Raw genomic sequence first — 21,739 nt, 5'->3', positions numbered from 1 at the left:
GGTAGTGTTCCAACTATAACACTGACCATTAGCCAGGGGTAGTGTTCCAACTATAACACTGATCATTAGCCCTGCCCTGAGTACTGGGGTAGTGTTCCAACTATAACACTGATCATTAGCCCCTCCCTGAGTACTGGGGTAGTGTTCCAACTATAACACTGATCATTAGCCCTGCCCTGAGTACTGTTTCAACTATAACACTGATCATTAGCCCTGCCATGAGTACTGGGGTAGTGTTCCAACTATGACATAGANATGAGTACTGGGGTAGTGTTCCAACTATGACATAGACCATTAGCCCCGCCCTGAGTACTGGGGTAGTGTTCCAACTATAACACTGACCATTAGCCCACCCTGCCCCCCACACCATGCAGCAAAACAACCCCTGACTCCAGCAGTGACCCTTGGCCTCTAACCTCAAAAGCAAAGTTGAGCCAGAGCACCCTCTGTACTAGTTAGCATCCTTATCATCAGTGTTGTGTTCAAGATCACCTAAAGCGGGCATCAAGACCAAGACCGGAGCGAGTCCAAGTCAAGACCGGATTGTGGAATGGGGGGGTGATACGGAGTCAAGACCGGGAGGGGGACAAGGGGTCCGAGACCAGAAAAATGCGAGTCCATTTCAAGACCATGATTGTAATTTTGCCAAATCACCACCATGAGAGATCAAAATGTCCAGTATTTCTGTGTTCATATTTCAGATTCTTCACACATTCCAAATAGTGAACAAATGCATGCTGAGGTAAAATAGAGCCACTCTACACATTACTAACCCAAACACAGTGAGGATCAATGGGCCTGATGATTATTATATTATTTTCAATGACGTTCTGATTTAATCTCATTTTTTGTTGGAAAGAAAAGGGTTAACACTGAAGACAAAAAAAGATCCAATCAGCTGGTCTCTGGGGAGATAAAATCTATCTAGTTAAGTCAGCCATTGGCTAAGCCATCAGAAGCTAGATAAAGGCATCAGTCATTCAGCTGTATTAAGGCAAATGTTTGGAGTGACAGTGGAATCAACCAATCACATTTTGACTTAATGGGTGGGATCGTTTTTTTCAAAAACTTATGGAAACTTCTGCCTTCTTGAAGGCCAACAGGTCACTGCGCAATAGCGAGCAGTAGTTGTTTTCGCGTGGTCTAGCTAGCTAGCTTTTTTGTCGTCTAGTTTGCAGCGGCTGCAGCGGTGTTATCAAAGAGGACGTTGTTGCAAATTTGTTAGCTTCTCCCTTTTCAAGAATAACTTTCAACATGAAGTTGTTTCAAATTATCATTTGGTGAGTGGAACAATGTTTTTTAATTGCAGCGCACTTGCTGTTGTCAGCCATCTTTCAAAATAACTTACAATGCCTTCAGAAAGTATTCATACCCCTCAACTTATTCCACTTTGTTGTGTTACAGCCTGAATTTAGTTTTTTCTCTCAACCATCTACACACAATACTCTGTAATGAGAAAGTGAAAGCATGTTTTTAGAATTTTTCCAAATGTATTGAAAATGAAATACAGAAATATCTAATTTACATTAGCATTCACAGTTCTAGGTCAATACTTTGTAGATGCATCTATTGCAGTGATTACAGCTGTAAGTCTTTCTGGGTAATTTTCTAAGAGCTTTCCACACCTGAATTGTGCAACATTTGCCATTATTCTTTAAAAATATTATTCAAATCTCTGTCAAATTGGTTGTTGATCATTGCTAGACAAACATTTTCATGTCTTGCCATATATTTCAAGCCAATTTAACTCAGCCACTCAGGAACATTCACTGGTCTCTTGGTAAGCAACCAGTGTAGATTTAGCTTTGTGTTTCAGGTTATTGTCCTGCTGAAAGGTGAATTCATCTCCCAGTGTCTGGTGGAAAGCAGACAACCAGGTTTCCTCTAGGATTTTGTCAGTGCTTAGCTCCATTCTGTTTCTTTTTTTATCCTGAAAAACTCACCAGTCCTTAAAGATTACAAGCATACTCATAACATGAAGCAGCCACCACTATAGAATGGCACCAGAGGAGATGGCTGCAGTTTTACAGGCTCCTAACCAATTGTGCTATTTTGTGTTTTTTCTCATTGTTTAACTTATTTTGTACATATGGAAAAGAGCTTCTGGATATCAGAACAGCGATTACTCCCCTCGAACTGGACGAAGATTTGATTATGCTTGAAATTATGGAGAGTTGTACTCAGTGATGTGGCGGATTTGCCCCAAAGATAACACTTTGTATTCAGGACAAAATTGAATTGCTTTGCCAMWTTTTTTTGCAGAATTACTTAGGTGCCTTGTTGCAAACAGGATGCATGTTTTGGAATATTTTCTATTCTGTACAGGCTTCCTTCTTTTCACTCTGTCATTTAAGTTGGTATTGTGGAGTAACTACAATGTTGTTGATCCATCCTCAGTTCTCATATCACAGCCATTAAACTGTAACTGTTTTAAAGTCACCATTAAAATACCTGAGTAGTTTCGTTCCTCTCCGGCAACTGAGTTAGGAAGAACGCCTGTATCTTTGTAGTTACTGGGTGTATTGATAAACCATCCAAAGTGTAATTAATAACTTCACCATGTTCAAAGGGATATTCAATGTCAGCTCTTTTTTATTTTCTATCTACCAATAGGTGCCCTTCTTTGCGAGGCATTGAAAAACCTCCCTGGTCTTTGTGGTTGAATCGACAGAGGTACCTTACAATTATCTGTATGTGCTGGGTACAGAGATGAGGTAGTCATTAAAATATAATGTTAAACTATTATTGAACACAGAGTGAGTCCGTGCAACTTATTATGGGACTTGTAAAGCAAATATTTACTCCTGAACGTATTTAGGCTTGACATAACAAAGGGGGGTTGAATACTATTTGACTCAAGACATTTCAGCTTTTCATAAATTTGTATACATTTCTAAAAACATAATTCCACTTTGACATTATAGGGTATTAGGGGTATTGTGTGTAGGCCAGTGGGAAAAAAAGCTCAATTTAATCCATTTTAAATTCAGGCTGTAACAACAAAATGTGGAAAAAGTGTAGGGGTGTGAATACTTTCTGAAGGCACTGTATGTGGGTGGCGCACAATTGGCCCAGCGTCGTCCGGGTTAGGGGAGGGTTTGGCCGGGGGGCTTTACAAGTAAGTCGTCATTGTAAATAAGAATTTGTTCTCAACTGACTTGACTGGTTAAATAAAGGTTAAATAAAATAAATGCATTTAAAGTGAAAAAACTGCATTTTAGCAACATGAAATCTTATTAAATCAGTTCGTATACACCCGCAGGAAGAATTACACTTTTTAAAACATTTTCTGACAAGTGACCACTTAATGGTTATTTTCATAGATTCTTAGAATGTTTTGGAATTACGTATACTAAAGGCATTTGTGAACATTTTATAGCAATATAGAGTGAAAGCGGCCGTGCATATAGACAATTAATAGACACTGCAGGAAATAAAACATCTGTCGTGTCCAGGACCAGAATCTACACAGACCGGTGCGCTATAGCCAATCAGAGATATAGTTGGCCTTTATACAAACAAGCCATTTGCCACACAGGCCTGCCATCATTCACTTTGAACTGGTCTGTGTGTTTACAGGCAGTTGCAACAGATCATTAGAACGCATTCGCCCATAGCCACAAAATACACCTGAATGATTTCTGAAAAAATGTAAACACCAACGGAGTCTCTTACATGTGGGAACTTTACAGTCCTATTGATCAAACCACCATGAAAAGGTAGGTTCTCTCTCCCTCAGTTGTACACAACAACAAGAGCAACAACTCCCGAGTGGCGCAGTGGTCTAMGGCACTACATCTCAGTGCTAGAGGCGTCACTACAGACCCTAGTTCGATTCCAGGCTGTATCACAAACGGTCGTGATTGGGAGTCCCATAGGGTGGTGCACATTTGGCCCAGCGTCATCCGRGTTAGGGTTTGGCCGGGGTAGGCCGTCATTGTAAATAAGAATTTGTTCTTAACCGACTTGCCTAGTTAAATAAAAGTTAAATTTAAAAAAATCTCAAATGCTAGCCAGAGCAAGATGAGCTAAAATCTAACGMAGGAACATTAGATAAACTCTCAAACTTTTTCAGCTAGTTGGCCGTCAAAATTGCACTGATAAACAATGGGGAATTGTAGCAGCCTCGTCCTTCTGCAGCTTGCCTGCCAATGCATGCTTGTTCCAACCAAGCACCCAAGCTAACTGGCTAAAGTTTGCTAGCTTGCTACTTCCAGACAAATGAGAGAACACCTCACTGCTCATTTTACTCGCCCTAGCAGAGCTGGTTMGTAGAGTGAATTTGCAAAGGCAAGAGATATGCTAGCTAGATAAAAGTTGTTGTTCTTGCTAGCTRACCAAATGACACCTGCATCTCTAGCTGTGTATATTCACCGAAAAACGATATGAGGGGAAAAAAAGTCAGATCCCCACCCACTCCTCCATTGGCATAACATCCTCCTAGCARCTAGCTAGCTAGCTAAAGTCTCCGTGTTTTTAGGTTGCTACGTAAATTAGATACACTAGCCTATAAGCCACGTTATGACTGACTTGTGATCATTGACCTTGCTAGTTTGATTGTATTGACATTCCCAGCCTTAGTTACATTCGTTCGTTTTTGTCCAGAACACTGAGTCATTGAAAGTGAACCAGTGCATCCTGAATGGAGGCAGCTAACAATGTACCAGGCCAGCTGGGATTTACAACCTGATAGCAATATTTTTGGGACTACCAATAAATGTATTGGTGAATTATATCATGCATTAAACTGCATCCATCTATTCTGCCAACAATGCCTTAGTGTACGTCATRTAACRCAGAGTCAAATAGAACCTATTACAAAGTTGGTTTTGTAGCATAAACGGTGAATTTGATATTTTTGACTGATATGATGATTGGCTGTTTGTTTCATATCTGCAAAGTAGTTAAATGCTGTCMGTTGCACTTTTAACTTTAGGTCACCGGTTACTTTGTTTGCTAAATGTGAAATGTTTATTGCAATGGGAAGTAAYAGTTGTACATTCAGATTGGGAAATGCTTAATGGTTGTGTTTTTGTATTCTTATGATTGGGACCTACTGGCCTCATTATGTCTGAGTGAATGGACTGCTTACCCTGTCTTTCCATCGGCCCTATGCAGTAGGGCTGGAGACGTGGGTATACTCTAATTTTGCAAAAAGGTTCTCAACTGGCAAGTCCAGTGAAGGAAAGACAACCTGTGTGAAAAATCCTATGGTTTCCTGTTTTTTTTAATGAGTTTTCCTATAGAATTTTATGATTTCATACTTTGTTGTTTTCGTAGAAGAAGAAACAACCATGCTTAAACCACATCAATCTGATTGGGTGGGCCTGTCAGGGGCTGTCTCCCCAGTGGGTGGGCCTGTCAGGGGCTGTCTCCCCAGTGGGTGGGCCTGTCAGGGGCTGTCTCCCCAGTGGGTGGGCCTGTCAGGGGCTGTCTCCCCAGTGGGTGGGCCTGTCAGGGGCTGTCTCCCCAGTGGGTGGGCCTGTCAGGGGCTGTCTCCCCAGTGGGTGGGCCTGTCAGGGGCTGTCTCCCCAGTGGGTGGGCCTGTCAGGGGCTGTCTCCCCAGTGGGTGGGCCTGTCAGGGGCTGTCTCCCCAGTGGGTGGGCCTGTCAGGGGCTGTCTCCCCAGTGGGTGGGCCTGTCAGGGGCTGTCTCCCCAGTGGGTGGGCCTCAGTCCACACTCCTGATGCAAACAGTGCATGATGACAATTACGCATCACAAATAGCCTACTAACCAACAGTTCGGACTAAACTTTTTCAATACCTGGTTTGCATACCCATTGTCGCATTTACTGTTCGATATCATACATTTAAAATGTCTTTCCTACCCTACCAGCTACCGATGTCAGTATTCTGTGAGCTGTTCCATGCCAAAACCAGTTGACAGCTGCATACTCTTGCTGTCTGCAGATGATATTCCGCTGAAACTAGGCTGTGTGCATATTAATATATTTCATGTGCTTTGCAATTGTGTAGGCTACTTTGTGCATGATTTCTCTATTGTACTATATCATTAATAAGTCATATACCTCCACTACACTACTTTGATACACATCAGTAGGGATTAAGAAGTGGGTATAGGCAATGCCCACTGAAATAAGGTATATGGCTTATACCTGACCTGTGTATACCCTCCACTACACCACTGGCCTGCGTATACCCTCCACTACACCACTGGCCTGCCTATACCTCCACTACACACTGCCTGGTATACCTCCACTACACCACTGGCCTGCCTATACCTCCACTACCACTGGCCTGCCTAACCCTCCACTACGCCATGCCTGCTATACCTCCACCTACGCCACTGGCCTGCTATACCCTCCACTACGCCACTGGCCTGCCTATACCCTCCACTACACCACTGGCCTGCGATACCCTCCACTACACACTGGCCTGCGTATACCCTCCACTACACCCCTGGCCTGCCTATACCCTCACCTACACCACTGCCTCCTATACCCCCCCTACACACTGGCCTGCGTATCCCTCCACTACACCACTGGCCTGCGTATACCCTCCACTACACCACTGGCCTCCTGCCTGTATACCCTCCACTACACCACTGACCTGCGTATACCCTCCACTACACCACTGGCCTGCGTATACCCTCCACTACACATGACTGCCGTATACCCTCCACTACACCACTGGCCTGCCTATACCCTCCACTACACCACTGGCCTGCCTATACCCTCCACTACACCACTGGCCTGCCTATACCTCCACTACACCACTGGCCTGCGTATACCCTCCACTACACCACTGGCCTGCGTATACCCTCACTACACCATGGCCTGCCTATACCCTCCACACAACCACTGGCCTGCGTATACCCTCCACTACACCACTGGCCTGCGTATACCCTCCACTACACCACTGACCTGCGTATACCCTCCACTACACACTGGCCTGCCTATCCCCCACTACACCACTGGCCTGCCTATACCTCCGCTACACCCTGGCCTGCCTATAACGTGTTTGTGTTTTACAAAAGTGCACTAGTATTATGTTGCTGTCTTTTCAGAATCACCAACATGTTACACACTATAGGTTCACCACTGAAGGTCTAAGGTACCACGAAGGCCTATTAGGTTCACACTGAAGGCCTATTAGGTTCACACTGAAGGCCTATTAGTACCACTGAAGGCCTATTAGGTTCACCACTGAAGGCCTATTACGGTTCCCCACTGCTCTCTCCTGTCTATAATAGCTATAAAGGCTGTTAAGATACTGTATTCATGTTTTAAGAATATGTAGCCTGGCGAAGTGGTTATGCGCTGACTGAACAGAAGCTGATAATTATGAGTTTTTTACTGCGCTGGTCTCCGGAAAAAATGATGAGTCCTCACTGTCCCAAGACAGAGTACAAATGTATCTGACACCKAGACAAGACCGAGACACTGTGTGTCTGGAGACTGGACTGCTACAACACTGCTTATCATACACCCACCCTCATCAACCCAACTGTTATAATATGCTCTATTATTATCTAACCTCGAAGGCAAAGTTGTATCCCTGTATCATGGCTTCTCTGTAGTACTGCTGTAGTGTGGCCGACTCCGACTCCTCCACCTCCACCTCAAACTCTGACGTGAACATGTACTCCACCCGGTCGATGGCTGTGTTGATCTTTATACACAGCTGTAAGGCTTCGTTCTGTGGGAGGACAAGAGAAAAGGGAGGGATGGAGAGAAAAAGAGAAATACTGAGTAAGAGAGGGAGTCAAAAACACACTAACTAAAAGGAAAAATACATCACTTTATGAGGGCTGCTTCAACCACAGACACAACACACAGGAATCTAGTCGAGGAGAGAGACAGCTAACAGATTTTGAAAACAATGTGATGTAGAATAAGACAACAGTTATGTGCATGACTTTTTTTCACAGCTCTCACTGCAGTATAAACATGACATTTGTGCAAAGTWATTTGTGAACTTACCCAATAGCAGCTCAATAAACCTGGGCTTAAGTGAATATTTATTTACAACAGGGAAATGAAAAGCAGTACATGATCAATGTAAATAAATACAGTGGATGGTACCTTGAGTTGCTCCAGGGAGCGGGCGATGAGGGGCTGGCTGGAAGTTTGTTCCCTGTGGAGGGTGAGCAGGTCATCCATGCTCTGCTGGAAGGCCTTACGCTGGGCCACCAGGTGGGCTGATTGCATCACTATCAGGAGCAGGTTCTCCACCTGATCAATATATTAAGAAAACAATCAATCAATTCCTTTGGGCCACCAGGTGGGCCGGCTCATCACTTTAGGCAAGTCAGTGTCAATCAAGTCTTTGAGGATGAGTGTGTAGTCTCAAGTCTAACAGAGTCAGAGTCAAGTCTCAATTCCTTGAGGACGAGTCATAGTACAGTCAAGTCTAACAGCTGAGTTTGAGTCAAGTCATAAGTCTCTCTTCTCTTACATCTGTCAGTATAATGTTAGTTAGTGCAAAGCAGCTACATATTTTGTTATATATAGGTTCCCATGCAATCAGGCTTAATAATCTACTTCAGAATGGGAGAWGGGATCACACATACCTTGTCATGGCTACACTGCAAATTGATTAATAAACCCTGTTCCCAGAATTCCCACCAACCGACCTTCATGGCTCGTAGAGTGTCCACAGTCTCCATCTGAGGCACCAGTTTGACCAGCTCCCCGTCCCACTGCCACTGCACCGCAGCCTGGGCTGCCTCGCCAGGTGAGTCCCCTGCTCCGTGCTTGCTCATCAGCAGGTAGGCCTCATCCTCTGCCATCATCTCGTCAGGCTCTTTACTGCAGTCCTTACCAGCTGCAGCGTTAAGAAGTTGCAGGATGAGGGCCCGCTGGTCCATCAGGGAACCGGGGACAAACACCTCCAGCTCCTCCAGCCCTGGGATCTGGACCTGCAGACAATCAGACAGACAGGTTAGCATTTTCATCCTTCAAAAAGGGAAAGGACATACAGGAAGTACATCGAAATAGCAATTTCATTGAAAAAGCAATGATGAATATTGGAATTTCAGTTTAGTTCTGGAATGGAAACTTCCTGAAATGGATTGACCCAGACCCTCTGTAGAACACAGAGTGAATAGCACGGAGGGTGAAAAGGAACAAAAGGGGTCATTTGAGGCACCTTGACATAGTTTCTCTCCATGAGGGCCTCCAGGAGGCATGGTACCCCCCTGGTAATGCTGAAGTCTGCAGCAATCTCCAGGTCCTGTAGTGGAGAGAGGGAGTCAGAGCACTCAAAATACACAATTATTTTATGTTCATACTTCCTAGATTTAACCTGGGAAGTCACATTGAGATCGCTATCCTTTTTTAAATTTGTTATTATTATTATTTTACAAGTGAGCCATAACCAAAAACACAGCATACATTTACTTACATACACAATACATCTGTRCATTTGCCAAGTAAAAATAAGCAGGAAGAAAATGGGGAAAACAAAAACTGCTCTCTCTCTCACCTTACGGAGCATTTTGGCAAAGCCCAGAGCTTTGGACGCCCTCTCTCTAGCCTCGTGGAACAGTTCCTTGAGTGACCGGCTCGTCTCGATTACCGACCGCCTAGTAGGACAACAAACCAGCTCAACATTAGCCTCTTAGAATGTCAAGTTCACTTTATTAACCCAACAGTGAGGAATTCAGTTGGTCATATCTAATAGTGACGGGGGGTAATCCATTGTTACATATCGCAATATTATAGCAATGCTTTGACTCCAAGTATCAATTTGCACCAAAAAAATTTAACCATGTATAATATATACACACACATTCTTATAGGCTGGGCCTGGCTGCCAAGTGGGTGGGCCTATGTATTCCAAGGCCCACCCATGGCTGCACCCCTGCCCAGTCATGTGAAATCCATAGATTAGGACCTGATTCAATTTATTTAAACTGACTGATTTCCTCATATGAACTATAACCCAGTAAAATCTTTGAAATTGATGCATTTATATTTTTGTTCAGTACATATTTAGGTGATAATCCCCAAGAAGCCGTTGTTTGGAGGATTTAATGGCACGGGTGCTAGGCACAATGAGCAATACGTTTGGAACATAAAATGTCATTAAAATTGTGAGAATTGCAATACATACTGTTTTGGCACCTAAGAATGGTGATAATATCATATCATGAGGTCCCTGGCAGTTCCCACCATCTAAAACATAAAACAAGACATACCTGATCTCATCTGAGACTGTACTGTCATCGGCACTTTCCCAGAATTCATCACCACTCCTCTGTAGGCCCGCGTCCAGGAAGTCCCCAGTGGACTTGAGCAGCATCCCAGCAATATCACTGAGAGAGAGAAGAGGCAGGGGATCTTTAGCCAAGCGGAGATAACTAAACACAATGTTAAAAAGAGGGAGCAAGTTGGATGCTTCCAAGAAGTATAGACACTCAACATGAGATACAATAGAACAAAGAAACAGAATCAGTCAAACACTAACCAGAAGAGTTTCCCAGACTGAGCCTCCCCTCCTCTGATGTAAGGGGTGATGACCTTGGTAAAGTCCCATTCCTCCTCTAGAAGGTTCTTCAGGCTGTGTGAGGCCTGGGGAAGCTGCTGCAGCATCTGGATCCAGCTGTGCATGTAGTCAAAGTACACCTGCAGACAGAGGGATGAATGTGTGGTGATTATCAGGTAAGTGGATATTTTTGCCTACCTGCAGGAAGGTGTATTTCCAATGTTATTCATTTCGATAAAAGGTGCATGCATCAGTTAGTTTCGTCTCAAGTTTGAGTAAATGTATGTTTTAACAGTTGCTTTGCATGGTTTCTCCACCGTATGATTGTCCACCGTTTTTATGCCAGTCAAGTCACGCTGTATAAAAATAAAATAAAAATCACGACAGCTCTGATGGAAACAGGAAGTGTCGTTACAAATTTATAAAATGTCGACAGACAATTTCTTAGTTTGACATGGTGGGAACTTTTTGTGTTGGTAAAATGTTATTATGCGACGAATTGCAGTGGAAACAAATTATTGCGCATTTGTTGATAGAATAACCATGTAGAGGTAAATTTGTAGTCCCGCGATGCTATGTTGTGTGGTCCTCCCATTGCTACTTGGAAAAGCATGCAGTTTAGGCTACAGGATGGTGAAAGTGCACAGTGATGAGACTGATGCTCCTTTCCAATAAAATTCAGGGTCTTCATCAGTATGCTAGTTACATGAAGATCGGTGCGTAGCTGCCAAGTAACAACTATTTTGCTTTTATCAATCTCATCATATACCCTAATCTGTCCAGTGTCCACTCTATCAGCCAACTGTCTAGAGAACATGCATGTGCGACGACCAGAATGAATCTGGCGCAAATTGGGACATAAACCTAGCTTGTGATATCGCCATCATTATCCTAACACAAATTCCCCCTATAATGTATACCATCCTCCCTAAGGCATCTGGTGGTGTTGCTCTGTATTCGTCAGCAGATGGCAGAGATACTGGAGAATACATTCACTCTTATTGTATTGGCCCCACTCCATGCTCTGCAGGCCCCACTCCATGCTCTGCAGGCCCCACTCCATGCTCTGCAGGCCCCACTCCATGCTCTGCAGGCCCCACTCCCATCTCTTGCAGGCCCACTCCATGCTCTGCAGGCCCCACTCCATGCTCTGCAGGCCCCACTCCATGCTCTGCAGGCCCCACTCCATGCTCTGCAGGCCCCACTCCATGCTCTGCTCTTCAGGGAAGGGTTGTGATATTCCTAAAGGAAAGCATTGAGTGCTGGCAGCAGGCAGTAGACTAGACTAAACTTTTTCCCTGACAGTGCTGTTGTTCTGAGCCTTCTTGGAATTCAGGAACATAGTGTTTTATCAGGTTTTTATCCGACTACCGGCCGGCCGTCTGTTCAGAGAAAAAGACCGACAGCGAGGAAAGAAAACTCTGCCGCCTAAATTCCTGAGAAGTAATCAATTCCTGCCACACCCCTACCTACCATGTGCTGCTTCAGCTTTGTAGTGGTTGGTTAAAACACACTCACACCAGAAATCAGCACACAGTGTTCTCAAGCAGGTTTACCAGGAGCTATGCCTTTGAGCCTCAGTCCTGGGTACTGGCCAGCTATCCAGAGAGACAGCCTCTCATACAGTACACCTCTAATCTGGATGAGTCCCAAACGGCACCCTATTCCCTAGGGGCGATAAAGTCCTGGACCACTGTTATTCTACCAACAAGCAAGCATGTAAGGCCCTCCCTCATCCTCCAAATCAGATCATGTACTCCTACGCGCTAAACTAAAGAGCAGGGCTACCGCACACAGAGCTATCGTAGACAACCCAGATGCTACGGCTGAGGACAGGAACAAGAAGTCCCACTATCACCTCCGCAGAGTCATCATGGAATCATACTACACAGGCTCCGACGCCCACCTCATGTGGCAGGGGCTACAGTCCATTACGCATTACAAAGGAAGACCCAACCGTGATCTGCCCAATGATGCTGCTCTACCAGACCTGGGACAACCTCTCCTTGTCACAGTCTGTAATCCACACGTTTTAAGATGATCATCATTCCTGTCCTCAAGAACTCTTAACCTCTCTTGGGTAGGGGGCGGTATTTTCACGTCCGGATGAAAAGCGTGCCCAAAGTAAACTGCCTGTTACTCAGGCCCAGAAGCTAGGAAATGTATATAAATTGGTAGATTTGGACTGTTTCCAATGGCTTTCATGTTTATGAGGCAAAGTCCTTCCAGATTGCAGTTCCTAGGGCTTCCACTAGATGTCAACAGTCTTTAAAAGAGTTTCAGGCTGTTTTTTGGGAAAATGAGCTAGAAGTTGTAGTTTTTCTAAGTGGCTCCCATTTTGGCTGTAGTGTTTCCATGGCATGGGTGAAAGCGTGTTCTTTGTTATTTATCTGCAAATCTACCATTCCAGTGTTTTACTTGCTATATTGTATTTACTTCGCCACCATGGCCTTTTCTTTGCCTTCACCTCCCTTATCTCACCTCGCTTGCTCACATTGTATATAGACTTATTCTTCTACTGTATTATTGACTGTATGTTTTTTTACTCCATGTGTAACTCAGTGTTGTTGTATGTGTCAAACTGCTTTGCTTATCTTGGCCAGGTCGCAATTGTAAATGAGAACGTGTTCTCAACTTGCCTACCTGGTTAAATAAAGGTGAAATAAATAAAATAAAATCTCCGGTAATGAACATATTATTCTCCATCTTAAATTGTATCGTTTATTTACGTATTAGGGTATCTGAGGTTTGATTATAAATGATGTTTGACTTGTTTGGATAAGTTTATTGGTAATGTTTGGGATTCATTTTGTATGCATTTTGAAGGAGGGAAACAGGTGGATTATTGAATGAAGCGTGCCAGCTAAACTGAGTTTTTATGGATATAAAGAAGGACTTTATCGAACAAAAGGACCATTTGTGATGTAACTGGGACCTTTTGGAGTGCCAACAGAAGAAGATCTTCAAAAGGTAAGGCATTTATTAAATCGCTATTTCTGACTTTCGTGTCGCACCTGCCTGGTTGAAAAATGGTTTTGTATGCGGGGAGCTGTCCTCAGATAATCACATGGTGTGCTTTCGCCGTAAAGCCTTTTTGAAATCTGACACAGCGGCTGGATTAATTTATTTTGATGTATAATACTTCTATTTTCATGAAATTTAAATATTTATATTTCTGTAATTTGACATTTGCGCTATGCAATTTCACCGGATGTTGGCCAGGTGGGACGCTAATGCTAATCTTCCATCCAGGATTTCTGGAAACCCTAATCCGAACTCAGTAGGTCTGTTTTACCACTAGCATCTTGTGGAGGTCGTCCTCAAACTCGTCTATGTTGGCGTTGGTCTGGAGTCCCTGGGGGTCTGTGACCACCCGCCTCAGCATGTACTGGTAATACTGCTTCATCAGGAGACCACCTTTCAACACCTCCTTACATTCACGCACCAACTACAGGACAGATGGAGACACCGGTTAGCATGGGCATCAACATATAGCCTAACCATTTCATCTTACTGAGCCAAACAGAGCAGGCCAAGCTATACTAGGCTGGCCTGGTTACACATCCACCATAGATGATAGAACTGTGCTTTAAAAAGGACAATATCTGAGGTTCTGGTCAGCCCAATAGTGTTAATCAGTCAATAAAGAAATCAGTGTGCCTGCTGACCTGTTTGATGCTGAGCAGTGAAGGCTCCCCTGCAGGTCTCTGTTCCARTCTCAGTTTAAGGCACTCATGTATCACGTTCAGCAGGACCCGGCACAGGACCAAGAAGGCAGGTCGGAACGAGGGTAGGTCCATGTCCAACAGCTCCTCCCAAGAGACCTGGTCTGCCCCCAGCTCCGGGCCACAGGGGGCACTACAGGAGGACAGGTGGCGGGACAGTTCTGGTAGGTAGTCACTGTACAGCATGGGGTCTGGGAAGTCTGTGAACTAGGGGTAGACACACGCATACAAAAACACACAATACAGACAGGTTAGCATGTCGACAAACTACAGAGAAGGAGAGGATGAGGTAAGTATAGTGGAATGCAGTTTCCAAACCTCTTGAGTATTCAACTGGTCAACTGAGAAGAAAAAAATCTCAAAAATCTCCCTAACAAGAGCAGTGTACATTCATTGCTAAATCTCTTGCTGTTTACAAGTTGAGTATGTGGTGAACTTTGCTTTTCAACCAGCACACCGTTGTTGCTTTCACAGATAATTTACCACCTCATAGAGAGAAGAGACCAAGCCTTCCCTCCTTGGGCTCCAGGGAAGGTGCCTTAGTCATCCTGAATGTTTATGGATAGCGTTTTGTGCACACTGTTTCTGCACATGGACCAGTCACAGCTCAGAGAGCACTTAGCTAGTATAACACATGGACCAGTCACAGCTGAGAGAGCACTTAGCTAGTATAACACATGGACCAGTCACAGCTGAGAGAGCACTTAGCTAGTATAACACATGGACCAGTCACAGCTGAGAGAGCACTTAGCTAGGATAACATGCATTGTGCATGGTGATCTTAGGCTTGTGTGCGGCTGCTCGGCCATGGAAACCCATTTCATCATAACGGTATTTAATACATTTTAATATTTGTATCTACTTTCAAAGTAAATACCTGAAGTCAACTTGTTCAACGTGTTAGGAGATAAAGACGATTGTGTTACACATTTCACCGGTCACAATGTTTAATTATGAAACTTACCAGTAGTCCCCAGTCACGTGGTGTTTGTTTACAAGCACACAATGACAAGAGACCGGAGCCACTCACTGTTGTACAGCACGCGGCAGGTGATAAGATATCTGTCTAAAATGTACTGTGGGTAAAATGTATATAGGTTCAGAACTTTTGTGAAATAGCACAGTTAAAAAAWATATGACAAATAGACATCAAACTGGATGGACAACAGAAATATATGGGAGAGATGAAGGTTAGCGGAAGGCCAGGACTAACACCAAACAAAATAAAACTATTGTAAAATGTATATAGTATGTATAAGCTGGAAGTAGAAGCCTAAGTGTTGTCCATTAGTTTGTGCATTTGGTTTGCTAATTTAGTAGCTAGTTAGCGAAGTGGTTAGCTTCTTCCAAAATCAAGCTTCGCTTAGTAAGAGCAGAGAACCCCCTCCTGAATCAAGAGCCTTGCTGTCTAATGTTTGTTTTGTGTGCGCAGCAAACTGAGTAGCATTTTTGAGTTACTTGTATGAGCTGGGATGTCTGTCCTACAAATACTTTAGTTCAGAGACAGTAGAAAATGTTCGCATGGGGCTTGTTAGCATTCTCTATGTGATTTTACATGTACTTGTTAGCATTGCGAACCTTCGGATAACAGAAGATCAGTTGGGTTTGAAAATAGCGCCTCGTGTTCAGTGCCAGTATTGCCGAATATCCCGGTTTGGCACAAGGTCAGTATGAAGGTATGACAATCTGGATACCATCAAAGCCTACTCGTATGTAATCTTTTCCTGTATAAAACCACATTAAAGCAATATGGCAGCTCTCGCTCGCTTACCTCCTGTGCAGGCATGTGGCTGAGCAGGGCTGCCCGGGACCTCTGGAGGGAGGGGTCCATCAGCTTGTGAAGCCTCAGGATCAGTTTCCTCAGCCCCATCTGTTTCAAGGCCTTATCTACAAAGGGTCTGTAGATGGCTGTGGGACAGTATATCCCCCCTGTCCCTGTTCCCCCTGATACCACCTCTATAGTCCCAGTCCCAGCCGCTGGGAGGAATTTGTCTTCGGATAGTAAGTGGGGGAATTTAGGAGTCAAACAGGGGAAGAGCTCTCCCATCGTCTCGATCCCTTGGGGCTCGTCTGTTCCCCCATCCTCCACCACTAGGTCCCGGTCCTCTCCGTCGCTGTCGCTGGCGATGAAGGTTGCCGTGGAGTCGTTCTCCTCGTCTTCTTCATCCTCGTCTTTGTCGTCATTGCCGTGGGAACAGCGTGGCGAGGGGATCTCGAAGACGGGCCAGCCGATACGGGAGAGGTCCCGGAGGCCGAGGACAGTGGCCATGACACGCAGCTTCTGGTTCAGATCCTAATATAATAACAAATATATGCAACTTACCAGACGCTTTTATACAAACATTTTTCACACCTATTGGTTACATTTTGACGTAATGGTCAAACCCATGATCCTGGTGTTGCAAGCACCCTGCTTTACCAACTGAGCCACTTAGGACCACAGAAGAGAGAAAAAAGGGATTGCTTTGCCATTGAGAGGACAATCCCGTTCCCATTGCCCAGCTCTGGTATTACTTTGAATGTGCATACAGTAAAACCCTCCTCCATCCCTCACCGTACCTGTGTGATGTTGAGCCAAAGACAGAGTGCCTGCACCCTGCCCTGGAAGTCCCTGGCCGCGTACTTCTCATAGTCCTTCTGGAGGGTCTGCAGGGACGGGTACAAAGCCTCTACTGACTCCAGCAGCTCCATCACCCGTTTAACCTGCTCGAAGGCCAGCCGCTGGCGCTGGAGGTGCTCCCTGTACCCCGCCCCGGAACCCAGGGGGGCCGCTGCGTCTACTGCCGAGGAGGGGTTGGCGCTGAAGCCCCACGGGTCAACTGAAACAGCGTGGTTAGTCTCTGGAGCTCCACCAGCAGCAGGCTGGTTAGAGTCCCCTTCCTCCCCAGAAACAGTCTCTGAGCCCTGGGTTGGAGACCTCTGCTTGGGCACCTGGCCTGGACCKCCACAGCCTGACTCTGTGAACACTAGAGTCCTCTGGGCCCCCTGGTCTGGAGATGCTCCTGGTACTCCCACTCCTACCCCCGTCCGCAGGCCAGGTTGCCCAACGCCTATGGTGCTAGGGCTCAGGCTGTGGTAGTCAACCTTGAAGTGGAGGACCTCGTGGATGATGTCTGGGATGGCCTGACGAGCTGTGAACAGGAACAGGTCCTGGTCGTTGACGGAGCGTCTGGCATGCCACGCCTGGAGCTCCAGCCACACCACCTGGGTGTTGGAGAGARAGCGAGATAAAAATACACCAGTATGCAGAAATAAGTGAATAAAYAAATATGTAAATAAGTCAGTGAATAAATACGTCATTGTTCTGGGCCATGAAGGCTGAGTTCTCCAGGCCGCGCTGCTCCTTCTCCTTCTTCTTGGACGACATGGATGTCAGCTTCAATAACAACCTCAGCGTCTCAAAGAACTTGAGTCTATCAGCAGGGCAGTCTGTACGGGAAGTCTGGCGGTGGGTGCGGTGGGCCATGGGGTGGGGCATAGTGACCAGGAGCTTGCCGCTGCCGCAGCCCAGTGACAGGTAGGGTTTCCTGGGGTCCATGTTGAGGGCTGAGCCTCCACCGAAGGGGCTGGAGGTCTTGGTGAGCGGGTTCAGCATGAAGGAACCGTGGAAGGTCTTCTTGTGGTCTCTCTCGCTGGAACGCAGGGTGGCACGTTGTTTTTGACCCTGTTTGTAGCTGTGTTGTTGATCCTCGCTTTGTTTCTTTACTTGTTTGTTTATTTGGATCCCCTCAGAAGGGTCGGTCTGTTTCTTGCCCAACTTGTAGTTATGTTGCTCGGCCTCAGGGGGCTGGAGGTGGGAGTCTTTGTCTCGCTCGGCTCCTTCTCTGAGCCTGTTGGGGTTGGGCTGCCTCTCTCTCTGGGGCTGGGATGGGCTGGAGGGGGACGTCTGCTTGTCTGCTGAGATCCAGACAGAGAGTGGAAAATCAATAYTAATTCTAGAACCTTTACCCACCAAGAAAATCCACGTTATGGTTCCTTTACTCACTGCTACTGGCTCATTCCAAATGCRGGCCACTATGTTGGTTGCAGTTACACTAACAGGTAAAGTGGGTTTATCTAATGTTTATTTCTCGCTTACCCTTGTTATGAGAGCGTCCAGTTGACTTGCCCTGGCTGTTCCTCTGGCGTTTGCCTGACATGTTTACCACACAACCCCCCCTGTCCTCGCTATGTCTGACCGTATCTTACCCCCTAACTTACCCTTGTTAGGAGAGCGTCTAGCCGACCTTCCCTGACCTTGGCGGTTCTTCTGGTGTTTCCCCGACATGCGTTTCATCTGCCGGGGGGTGCAGGGGGGAGACGTGCTGTGCAGAGCTTCCTCTTCCTTGCTGCGCTTGTCCCACAACTCTTCCACCTCGCAGTTCTGATGCACCAAACCATATTTTGAGGGATTGGCCTGCCTGCGGGACAAGAGTAGAGTTGTTTAGTAGGGATTCTATGGAAACAAATCTAGTGTCTTCAACGGAAAACATCCTATGGAGGAGATGAGGGGTGTGGTCAGAGAGAAAAATTCTGAAAGTTGATGATATGTACATTACTAGAGTTGGCAAGATTTCCTATTTATCCAATCCATGTGTAGGCCTATCCATGGCAGGCAGCCAGCCAATCTATTCTCATGCAGTGGGTTTGCTCTCCACTTAAAGGGATAGTGCGAGATTTTGGCAAATAGTAGCATGCTAGCTGCTCCCATAGACTTCCAGTCATTGTGCTAATGCTAGCTAGCAATGGCTCGCGAAACTACCTTCAAACTGCACACAGAGACATACAAATGGTATCCATGAGATCATCTGACTTTGGGTAGTAGACAAATGGCTTAATTTACAAAATGTCAAACTATTCCTTTAACTGCAGCTGCTGCCAGACTGACTACCTGCTCTAGGTACATCTGACTGATAACGAGTGGTTTGACTAGGACGTCCGTCTAGCCTGGAGCCTGCCGGGATGCAGCCTTCACTGCCTCCAACAGAACCAAGGCTGAAGGACCACAGAGGGCCAGACAGACAGGATAATGGACTGTGGTGGGTGTTCATAGTTCACATCTCTAAGGTAAACATGACGGTGTCTGATATTTCCCCATATTCCTTATTATTGCACTACATAGGGAACGGCACCATATTTGCTATAGCATATCAGATGTATGTCTGGAGMCTTACTGGCTGGCTGCTTCCTTCAGCTCCCCCAACAGTAGCAATGATGTGTAGGCTATGGTCAGACAGACAACGAAAAATGCAACCTTTTGGCTTGGCTGTGCGAGTAAAACATTTTAAAATGGTCACACTGGTGCGAGCTGCAAATTCTACCTGGTCACCTCAAACGTCCCATTTTTTTAGCGGATAAAAATCCTGAATTTGTGAAACAGTATTATCCTCATGATCCGTGTAATAAAAGTGTTTGCTCTGCTAATGTAATGATTACGACTCACACACTCTATCCCCCCTCATGTGCCCCTTGTGATTGTAGAACATTTCAAAATACAATTGGGGGGGACTACTTTGGATGCAACTAGTCATCCACATTAACTTCTTATGGCTGGGGGCAGTATTGAGTAGCTTGGATGAATAAGGTGCCCAGAGTAAACTGCCTGCTACTCAGGCCCAGAAGCTAAGATATGCATATTATTAGTAGATTTGGATAGAAAACTCTGAAGTTTCTATGGTTTCTGTTGAGTCCAACATGGCGGCTAATTTGGCTATTGTTCTGAGCTCTGTCTCAGATTATTGCATGGTTTATTTTTCAGTAAAGTCTGACACAGTATTTCTGTTGAAACGATGTGGCTATGCAAAATCACTTTATGTTTTTGCAACTAGTGAATCTAACGCGCCAATGTAAACTCAGATTTTTTGATATAAATATGAACTTAATCAAACAAAACATGCATGTATTGTGTAACATGAAGTCCTATGAGTGTCATCTGATGAAGATAATCAAAGGTTAATGATTAATTTTATCTCTATTTCTGGTTTTTGTGAAAGCTATATTTCGCTGGAAAAATGGCTGTGCTTATTGTTGGGTTTGTGGTGGACTACATAATCGTTTGTAGTGCTTTCGGTGAAAAGCCAATTGAAATCGACACTTTGTGGGATTAACAACAAGATTACCTTTAAAAATTATATAAGACACATGAATGTCTGAGAATTTTTAATATGAGATTTCTGTGTTTGAATATGGCGCCCTGCACAATCACTGGCTGTTGTCATATCGATCCCGTAGCGGGATTGCAGCCATATGAAGTTTAAGGAGAAGTGGATCTAAAGTTTCATGCATTAACACTTGTATTTTCATCAACATTTATGATGAGTATTTCTGTAAATTGATGTGGCGCTTCTGCAAAAATCACAGGATTTTTGAGGCAAACATTAGTGAACATAACGCGCGCAATGTAAACTAAGATTTGGTATAAATATTAACTTTATTGAAACAAAACATACATGTTATTGTGAACATTGAAGTCGTATGAGTGTCATCTGATTAAGATCAAAGGTTAGTGATTAATTTTCTCTCTATTTCTGCTTTTTTGACCCTATCTTTGGCTGGAAATGGCTGGCTTTTTCTGTGACTAGTGCCTGACCTAACATAATCAGATGGTGTGCTTTATCGTAAAGCCTTTTGAATCGGACACTGTGGTGGGATAACAACAAGTTTGTCTTTAAAATTGTGTAAAAACTTGTATGTTTGAGGAAATTTTTAATTATGAGATTTCTGTTGTTTGAATTTGGCGCCCTGCACTTTCACTGGCTGATGTCAAGTCGATCCCGTTAACGGGATCTCAGCCGTAAGAAGAGGTCTCAGCTTTCTGTAGGTATAATGTTTATTTCTCAACAATCATTACTGAGCTCAAAGCATACTTTTTTACAGTCAAGATAGCACCAATTGAATTAGGCCTAATTCACCACCTGAGGAAGTGKAAACTCAAAAACACATTAGCTAGATTGCTAACTAATTATAAACCAGGTGGTTCAAGCCCTGAATTCTGAAAGACGTGGTATATAAAGACAATATGCCACGGGTATGATGCAAAACTACTTGTTAACTGTTCTAATTACATTGGTAACCAATTTATAATAGCAATAAGGCACCTCAGGGTTTATGGTATATGTTCCAGGCATTCCACGTTGCACCTTAGAACAACCCTTAGCCATAGTATATTGGCCATATACCACACCCCTCTAGGCCTTGATTAAATGTAATGTCCCAAAGAAAATGTTTTTTTATTTTTTATTATGTACAATGGAGACCAAGTGCACTTGCGATGGCCGATGCGCAATTTCGCTCGCTCCGTATTTAAAAGCCTTATTAGTGCACATAAAGATTAAGGAAAATGTATCTGCATTGAACAAAAAAAGCCCTATTTTGACAGTAAAATAACAACAAAAAAGTCTAATTGTCCAAAATTCATGATTCAAAATTCATTGTCCAAAATTCATGACAATCACTGGATTAGGATGCATATATCAAGATATTTTAAATYCTGCATTCCTGCTTGGACATGTTAGATGGTATTCAATAAACGTGTTACACCTTAGTAATCTATTACACCTCTTAAAAAGTGGAATTTTCCTTTAAGGG

The 21,739-nt window shown here is 44.5% G+C and overlaps 1 protein-coding gene across 5 annotated transcripts in view; it reads right to left on the bottom strand.

Annotated features, from left to right (window-relative positions):
- Positions 1-21,739, bottom strand: part of LOC112070316 (mitogen-activated protein kinase kinase kinase 4) — a 70,624-nt gene that overhangs the window by 23,841 nt on the left and 25,044 nt on the right. For 3 of the 5 annotated variants that reach the window (XM_024137730.2, XM_024137732.2, XM_024137733.2), the window contains exons 2-14: positions 18,374-18,573; positions 17,469-18,070; positions 16,733-17,377; positions 15,945-16,466; positions 14,117-14,380; positions 13,744-13,896; positions 10,431-10,588; positions 10,162-10,278; positions 9,447-9,546; positions 9,111-9,194; positions 8,596-8,880; positions 8,045-8,194; positions 7,497-7,658 (exon numbers count right to left, since the gene is read on the bottom strand). In XM_024137730.2, the coding sequence (XP_023993498.1) occupies positions 7,497-7,658; positions 8,045-8,194; positions 8,596-8,880; positions 9,111-9,194; positions 9,447-9,546; positions 10,162-10,278; positions 10,431-10,588; positions 13,744-13,896; positions 14,117-14,380; positions 15,945-16,466; positions 16,733-17,377; positions 17,469-18,070; positions 18,374-18,573 (3,442 nt within the window). The remainder of the gene's footprint in view (positions 1-7,496; positions 7,659-8,044; positions 8,195-8,595; positions 8,881-9,110; positions 9,195-9,446; positions 9,547-10,161; positions 10,279-10,430; positions 10,589-13,743; positions 13,897-14,116; positions 14,381-15,944; positions 16,467-16,732; positions 17,378-17,468; positions 18,071-18,373; positions 18,574-21,739) is intronic. The other 2 variants (XM_024137731.2, XM_070438915.1) reach the window with 1 other exon arrangement.

The sequence above is a fragment of the Salvelinus sp. IW2-2015 genome, unplaced genomic scaffold, assembly GCF_002910315.2.
Source record: "Salvelinus sp. IW2-2015 unplaced genomic scaffold, ASM291031v2 Un_scaffold1287, whole genome shotgun sequence".
Classification (NCBI taxonomy): domain Eukaryota; kingdom Metazoa; phylum Chordata; class Actinopteri; order Salmoniformes; family Salmonidae; genus Salvelinus; species Salvelinus sp. IW2-2015.
Note: the sequence above shows the minus strand (reverse complement) of the source record. Positions and strands in the feature narration are given on the sequence as shown.